Raw genomic sequence first — 8,628 nt, forward strand, 5'->3', positions numbered from 1 at the left:
CTGCGAAATCACTTTGCAGCAAAAGGCTAATCTCGCAGCTCTGCGAAGTTGGCTTTCACCTTGAGGCTCTCAGCTTCCAACGTGCGGCATATATCGGGCAATTTCAGGAGGAAATCCACAACACTGTTCAAAAAGGCTGCGAAATCATTTCGCAACAAAAGGGTGATTTCGCAACACTTTGCAAAACGCTTCCTTCAACTTAGAGTGATTGACTTGCAATGGCTGTAACTTCTTCGTTTCAACTCCGAATTGCGCACCGTTTGAAGCATTGGATTATTGACTTCTTGAGCTTTGAAATGGTATATAGCATGCATCAATTGGCCTTCAGAAAGTGCTCCAAAAGTGGCTGATATGACTATTATCAAGGATATGTTTTATGGCAGATTCTCTTTGCTTCTTCTCCTTGCATTCCGGATTTACTTATGGCAAAGGACTTCCAAGCTTTGGTTCTTCATGTTTCTGAGCTTCCAATTGCTTTGCCCAAGATTCCTCATAACTCTCCTCAATCTCGGATTGCTTTGGTGATCAAAAAGGCTATCAAAACACCAAAACTTAACACAAATTGATTAGAAGTGCTTGCAAAGGTCCTTAATATGTTAATTGGGTTAAAATGCAATAACTACTACTCAAAAGTGTTTAAAAGAGTTAATTACAAGCTATGAAATAGCACATTTTGAGTAGTAATCACTCCCCCCAACCGACATATTGCTAGTCCCTTAGCAACGAATGAGAGAAAAATAAAAATAAACATTACTATAATTTACAACATCATGCTGATTACTTCAAAAAATTTTAAGTCGCATGATGATCTAACTCCCACATGGAACATTGAAGAAATATAAACCCAAATTTCAACAAGAGTTATCAAAAACTTTGCTAAACACTATTAATCAAGGGAATGCATTATGCAAATTGAAGTTTTAAAATCATTTTCACTTCCAAAGAACCAAACTTTATTCTTCCACAAAAATCTAAGTGTATGAATCCTTAGCTTCCGAATATAGTGTGCTAAACTAATCTCTCCCCCCAACCTATCTCTTTTCAACACTTAGCAAACTGACCAAAATCAATAGGCAGAGAACACACATTTTTTTTTTTTTTAAGGAGGCTTAAAGGGGTATTCTTTCTGAATTGTCCATGTAACGGGGGTCCATCGATGACTCCCAACCAATTAAGGTTTAGGGCATCAAGTTTTAAGGATCTTTCAACCACTAACTCCTCGGATTTTACCCCAGACTTTTGAGAATGATTGATTTTTTTTTTTTATACCCAAGCACCTACCATATGCTAACTCCACCTATCCACCCTTGTAACGAGCATTGAGGCCGGTGACTCCCAACCAATTAAGGCTTAGGGCACCAGGTTTTAAAGATTTTCATCATATACCCCTCAGACCTTGCTCGGGTTTCAAGGCAAGCAAACATTTTTCTTTCTTTATTTCAAAGGCTCATTGGCCTTTCATAAGGTGTCTCAACTTTATCAAATGAGGTCAAAGGTACCAAGTTCCAAAAAAATTTCTAAGTCAAGAGGGAAATAGTTTTTCATCTTATAATCGGAATCTATTGTGCATAGTGTGTGGATAGCTTAAAGTGGAAGAACTAAACTCAATTTCAATAGAAGCTTCAACAATTGAACCACTTTAGTAAGCATAATCCATACTCTAAGTCAAGTGAAAAGCAATAGTTCAAGTTCTCCTGATTTAATTTGAAAATTTTTCCTCAAAATCCATGGAGATTAGAGTGGACTGTAAAATATTACAACTAATTTATCAACATAATTGCATTACCAAAATAACTTAGCATACTTCCTTCCTCATTTCTCCCCCCCAACCGAACTGAGCATTGTCCTCAATGTGATATAGGTGTTTGAAATTAAAAGGAGGAAGTGGTACCTCCTGAGTGATATGAATTTCGAATACTGATTGGAAAAACCTCATGTTTCAAAAAGAATAAAAGTTGTGAGAAAAGGAAATAAGAATAAATTAATGCTAAAGGTTAACAAAAATGCTAGACTTGTACTACTTTGAATCCATTTGAGTACAATGAAAAAGAAGGCAATACAAGCAATCCCATATATGATACCAAAATAATGGGATTTCTTAAAAGACTAAAAAAAACGAAATACATAAAAGACATATGCAATAGATATCTATAAAGATCAGATGGGTGGGTGGTGTTGGAGCTAGGCAGATGGGTCTGCCTTTTCAGTAGCTGCTTCTGGATGGGCCTGAGGCTCTGTGGCCTGAGAGTGTGGCACTGAAGTGGTGGGAGTGGAGTGCTCAACTGCTGAAGGCAGGTCGAAATGATGCTGGAGCTACCTCAAGATGGTAGTGTGCTGAGCCTGGGTGGCCAACATCTGCTCTTGGCATGCTCGAATGGCTGCCATCTCCTGAGCAAGACTGCTCTGAGATGCTGTGAGGGTCTGCAGTGAACGGCATAACTCTCTGTATTCAGAAATGGGAATGACCATCCTTGGTTCAGCTGAAGTGGATGGCTTAGATGAAGCTGGAGTAACTGGTGGAGCTCTGGGAATGGCAGGAGAAGCAATAGGTATACCCTCAGGTATGTGTCGTGGGGATGCTCTCCTAGCAGCTGGCTGTGGGTGCTCAGGCTGCTCAACTCTATAAGCTGTCATGTTGTTCCATTTGTCGAGAGTAAATACCTCTCGGAAAATGCGCTTGCGCTCCAACTGAGGCTCTGTTGAATACCCCAGGTGCTCCAAAATCTGGCACAACAGCCTTGGAAAGAGCAGAGGAATGGCATCAGCTCTCTGTAGCAGCTTCTTCTTATGGACCTTCTCTTCGAAATAGAGAAGGGCGGCTATAATCAGGTGGTGAGGGCCAAAGAAATATCCCTCAGAAATTTTGAATAGAGCCTCCAAAAGAACTCCTCTCCTCTGAGTCCAATGCTGGAGTGGGTAGATGTTATGACGGAGAAATGCATCAATAAGGAACATGCTTGGAGGAAGTTCCCCCCTCAACAGATGTGGATGTGTGGAGGCTCCTCTGGATAGGATATGTACCATTTCCAGCTCAGTGGGACTGGTCCACACTCTAAAATCCTCAAAATGGCTTGGCTCGTAGGGTATTTGCAAGGCCTCAGCTATATGGCGAGCTCCCAAAATGCCATGCCTCCCATCAATGGTAAAATGGATTAAAGTAGGATCTCTGACCTGCTTGGTAGTCATGGACTGATAAAAATCCATGGCTACTCTGGGGTAGAAGAAGTCTCTAGGGGCCAGCAGCTGCTCCATATGATATCTACGCAATAGGCGGAAAGAATCCGCAAGCTCCGGCCTCAATTGGAAGGTGGCTGTGTCAAAGCACAGCTCGGATTGGAATGGGCGAGCTCTGCAATCCAAGTTCCCTTCAATTGGAGGCTGCGTCAGCATCGACCGCCTGATTACTGCTTCAGGAGCTATTTCAGATGGATTTTGGGGTTTAGGAAGTGGCGGCTGAGGCTCCTGAGGCTCTACTGGCGGCGCCGGAGATGGAATCGGAGATGGCACTGGAGATGGAACTGGTGAAGGTTCTAGGGACTGCTCCGTTAAGTCAATGGGCTCTGAGCTTTCAACCCTGGCTCTCTTTTGCAGGGGTCGACCCCCTGACCTGGTGAGATAACGCCTCGCCGGAGGCTTCTGCGGTGCGGGCTTTGCCGGAGGGGAAACAACTTTTTGCTGCGGAGGTTCAGAGGTGGGTTCTGGAACGGGCTCCCCTCGCGGGACTCTCTTACAGCTTGAAGGAGAGGAAGACTTGGCTCCTCTGGTTCGCGCCATTTCGGATTGCCAAAATTTGGTCGGAAGTGATGACCGGAGAAGATGATCGGAGGTTCGCACGACGTCGGGCTCGGGCAAGGAGATGAACAATCAGCAACTATGGCGCGTTCTCTTTTTGAAACCCTTTCGCAGCTCAAATGACCGGTATATATAAAAATAACGAAATATTAAGGGTCATTTTGAGTTTCGCAGAAAAAGGCTAATTTCGCAGCAAAAAGTCATTTTCGTAGCCCACTTCGCAATGTGTTTCGCAGCTGCGAATTGAGTGTCACTGTGCTGCGAAGTGGCACACGTGTGCCAAAATTGCTTTCGCAATTGCGAAATACCCTACGGAATGGAACTTTGGTTGCGAAATCAGGGATTTTCACGCTTTATCACTTCGTAGCCGTTTCGCAGCTGCGAATTGGGGGCTCCTGTGCTGCGAAGTGGCACTCGTGTGCCAAACTCGACTTCGCAGCTGCGAAAATTTTCGCAGAGAATTCCAATGAGTTGTGGAATGGTTTGGCAGCAAAGTGCTTATTTCGAAGAAGATTTCCTTAGGCTGCGAAGTCTCGCAGAGCCCTGTTTTTGCTCTATTTTTGCTCTGTTTTCGCTCTGATTTCTTCCTTTCAATTTCTTTATAATCTCTTCCACCTGAGATCATTCAAAAAGATTAAAACACATATAAAAACATAATTTTAAGATCAAAAACTAAGATCAAAAGTATGGAAAAAACTTTGAAATTTACAAAATTTACAAAAATTTTGGACTGTGGTAAAACCACGTCCACCAAACCCTTATTTGCTTAGGCTTTTTGTGGCTCAAGGAGGTTGATTTCCTCCTTTTCTGGTTTGAATGGCTCCATGAATGGCTTGAGACGATATCCATTGACTCTAAAGGCGTCTTTGCCATTGGAATTCAATAATTCCACCACTCCATTGACATATACTTGGTGAATAATGAACGGCCCTATCCACCTTGACTTGAGCTTCCCAGGAAAGATATGGAGTCTTGTGTCATACAGTAAAACTCTTTGTCCTTTCTGAAATTCCTTGTTGGAGATTAGTTGATCATGCCACTTCTTCATCCTCTGTTTTGCAACTTTGGAATTGATATAAGCATCATTTCTTAATTCCTCCATCTCATTAAGGTCTAGACATCTCTTTGCTCTGGCTCTGATCAAGTCCATGTTTAGCTTCTTTATTGCCCACCAAGCTTTGTATTCAACTTCCATAGGGAGATGGCATGCTTTGCCATAGACAAGACGATAGGGAGACATGCCAAGAATAGTCTTATAAGCTGTTCTATATGCCCACAATGAATCATGAAGCCTAATAGACCAATCTTTTCTGCTTGCATTCACCACTTTCATCAGTATGTTCTTTATTTCCCTGTTAGCTAGCTCAACTTGCCCGAAAGTCTGAGGATGATAAGGCGTAGCTACCTTATGCTTCACTCCATACTTGGCTAATAAAGCTTCAAAAGGTTTGTTGCAAAAATGAGCACCTCCATCACTGATTATGGCTTTGGGCACCCCAAACCTCGAGAAAATGTTCTCTTTAAGAAACTTGAGAACCACCCTGTGATCATTTTGTTTACAGGGGATGACCTCAACCCATTTAGAAACATAATCCACCCCCACCAAAATGTAAGAATTACCAGAAGACATTGGGAAAGGCCCCATGAAGTCAATGCCCCATACATCAAATAGCTCAACTATTAGAATGGGGTTCATAGGCATTTGATTTCTTTTTGTTAACTTTCCAAGCCTTTGGCATCTATCACAACTTCTACACATGATGTGGGCGTCTTTGAAAAGAGATGGCCAAGTAAACCCTGATTGCAACACCTTCATGGATGTCTTCTGAGAGGCAAAGTGACCTCCACATGCATTCTCATGACAATGGTTTAGAATCCCTTGCTGCTCTTCTTCAGGGACACACTTCTTTATGATCTGATCTGCACAATACTTAAAAAGGAAGGGTTCTTCCCAATAATAAGCATGAACTTTTGAAAAGAAATGCTTCTTGTCCTGTGCATTCCACTCACTTGAAAGGTGGTCAACTACCACATTCTCCACTCCTTTCTTATCTTTGATTTGGAGATCGAATTCTTGTAACAAAAGAATCCATCTAATCAACCTTGCTTTTGCATCTTGCTTTGTCAATAAATACTTCAAGGCTGAATGGTCAGTAAAGACAATGATGAAAGACCCCACTAAATAAGCACGAAATTTGTCCAAAGCAAATACCACAGCTAACAATTCTTTCTCTGTAGTTGTGTAGTTCCTTTGAGCTTCATTCAGTGTTTTGCTTGCATAGTAGATCACATAGGGCTTCCCATCTTCTCTTTGGCCAAGCACAGCTCCTATAGCAAAGTCACTGGCATCACACATCAGTTCAAAGGGTAATTGCCAGTTAGGGGCCCTCACTATTGGAGTTGTTGTTAAAAATTTCTTCAGTTGATCAAAACTATTTTGACATATTTCATCCCATATAAACTTAGCATCCTTAGCTAACAGCTTACAAAGAGGTTTTGAAAGACTTGAAAAACCTTTTATAAACCTCCTATAGAACCCTGCATGGCCAAGGAACTGCCTTACTCCTTTTACAGTTGTTGGTGATGGTAATTTGACAATAAACTCCACCTTTGCTTTATCAACTTCAATGCCTTTTTCGGAGATGATATGGCCAAGGACAATTCCTTGACATACCATAAAATGGCATTTCTCCCAGTTAAGCACCAGGTCTTTTTCAATGCATCTGTGAAGAACTGCTTCCAAATTAATTAAGCATTCCTCAAATGTACCTCCATATACGGTGATGTCATCCATGAAAACTTCCATAATTCACTCCACCATATCACTGAAAATACTCAACATACATCTTTGAAATGTAGCAGGTGCATTGCATAAACCAAAAGGCATTCTTCTGTAAGCATATGTTCCAAATGGACATGTAAAAGTGGTTTTTTCCTGATCTGCCACATCAATTTCAATCTGAAAATACCCTGAATACCCGTCCAAGAAGCAATAGAACGGATGTCCAGAGACTCTCTCCAGCACTTGGTCAATAAATGGCAATGGAAAATGATCTTTCCTGGTTACAACATTCAACTTTCTATAATCAATACACACCCTCCAACCTGAAGTGAGGCATGTAGTAATTTCGTCCCCTTTCTCGTTTTGAACCACAGTAATCCTTGACTTCTTTGGTACCACTTGAATAGGACTCACCCAAGGGCTATCAGATATAGGGTAGATAATACCTGCTTGAAGTAGCTTCAGCACCTCAGCTCGCACCACCTCTTGTAAATGAGGATTCAATCTTCTTTGAAGTTTACGAATTGGCTTTGCTTCCTCTTCCATATATATATGATGTGTGCAAACTAAAGGGCTAATGCCTTTCAAGTCGGATATTTGCCATCCTATTGCCTTCTTACACCTCTTGAGAACTTCCATTAAACAATTCTCTTGATGACTGGTCAGAGATGAAGATATTACAACAAGACATTGATTATCTTCCTCAAGATATGTATATTTCAGCTCCACAGGTAGAGGCTTCAGATTGAGTTTTGGAGTTTCTTTTTCAGCAACTGCCTCTTCTTCTTTATTGAACAAAGGTAGAATCTCTTCTATCCTTCTCCAACTTTGTAGAGTAGCAAGCACATTAGGGGGTTCAGACAAACCTTCCTCAGAATCCACAAGACTTTCATTCAGCTTGTCCTGCATATTCTGATTACAATGCTCCTCTACCAAAGTGTCAATAATGCACACCTCTTTTGGACCCTCTTCTTCTTCCGGAGTGGTTTGCTTTTTAGACATATAGAAGATATTGAGATCAAGTGTCATGTTGCCAAAAGTGAGTTGCATAAGCCCATTCCTACAGTTGATGATTGCATTTGAGGTAGCAAGGAATGGCCTTCCAAGGATGATAGGAACTAAATTAGCTTCCTTTACAGTAGGGTCTGTATCAAGAACAATAAAATCTACTTGATAGTAGAAATTATCAACTTGAACCAAGACATCCTCAATTACCCCCCTTGGAATTTTTACTGATCTATCTGCTAGAGATAGAGTGATTGCCGTTGGCTTCAACTCACCAAGTCCCAATTGCTTGTAAACAGAGTATGGAAGCAAATTCACACTTGCTCCCAAGTCTAACAAAGCTTTCTCCACTACCTTTTCTCCAATCATGACTGAAATGGTAGGACTTCCCGGATCTTTGTACTTCAATGGAGACTTACATTGTAAGATTGCACTTACTTGCTCAGTCAAGAAGGCTTTCTTATTTACAGTCAACCCTCTTTTAATAGTACATAAGTCCTTTAGGAACTTTGCATATGTTGGAACTTGTTTAATCATATCCAGCAATGGGATATTGACTTTCACTTGTCTCAATACTTCAAGAATTTCAGATGCATTTCTAATCCCCTTTTTCCCATGCAATGCTTGAGGAAAAGGAGGAGAAGTTGACTTCTTCAGCATTTCTTCCTTCAGAAGTTCCTTCTCTGGAATTGCATTCATTGTTGAATCATAGTCCTTCTTCTTTTCACTGATCTCACTTTCTTTTTCTTCCATCTCTTCCCCTTTCTTTATGTCTTCTTCTTCTTTCTCAACATATGGGTTGGGTGTTGGCTTCTCAATTTTTTTACCACTCCTTAGAGTGATCAAGGCTTTGACATCTTTCATCTATGATGATTCTCCCTCTTAAACCTCCACTTCATGGACACCCTTGGGATTTTGGTGGGGTTGAGACAGAAATCTTCCCTTTTCTTGCACTGTGTTCAAATTTGTGAGCCTTGAAATTGAGTATTGGAGATTATCAAACTTTTGGGATATATCATTTTGCATTCCATCCATCCTTTTATTCAAAG

At 41.2% G+C, this 8,628-nt stretch overlaps 1 protein-coding gene across 1 annotated transcript; it reads right to left on the reverse strand.

Annotated features, from left to right (window-relative positions):
- Positions 1-4,957: 4,957 nt before the first annotated feature.
- On the reverse strand, positions 4,958-8,428 carry LOC132254166 (uncharacterized; the record flags this gene model as incomplete). The annotated part of the gene is made up of 4 exons (XM_059738949.1): positions 4,958-5,066; positions 5,679-5,817; positions 7,219-8,241; positions 8,317-8,428. Coding segments are annotated over 4 exons (1,383 nt in total), but the record flags the coding sequence as incomplete, so codon positions are not given.
- Between the last annotated feature and the right edge of the window lie 200 nt (positions 8,429-8,628).

Source organism: Vitis vinifera, chromosome 8, assembly GCF_030704535.1.
Source record: "Vitis vinifera cultivar Pinot Noir 40024 chromosome 8, ASM3070453v1".
NCBI classification, from domain to species: Eukaryota; Viridiplantae; Streptophyta; class Magnoliopsida; order Vitales; family Vitaceae; genus Vitis; species Vitis vinifera.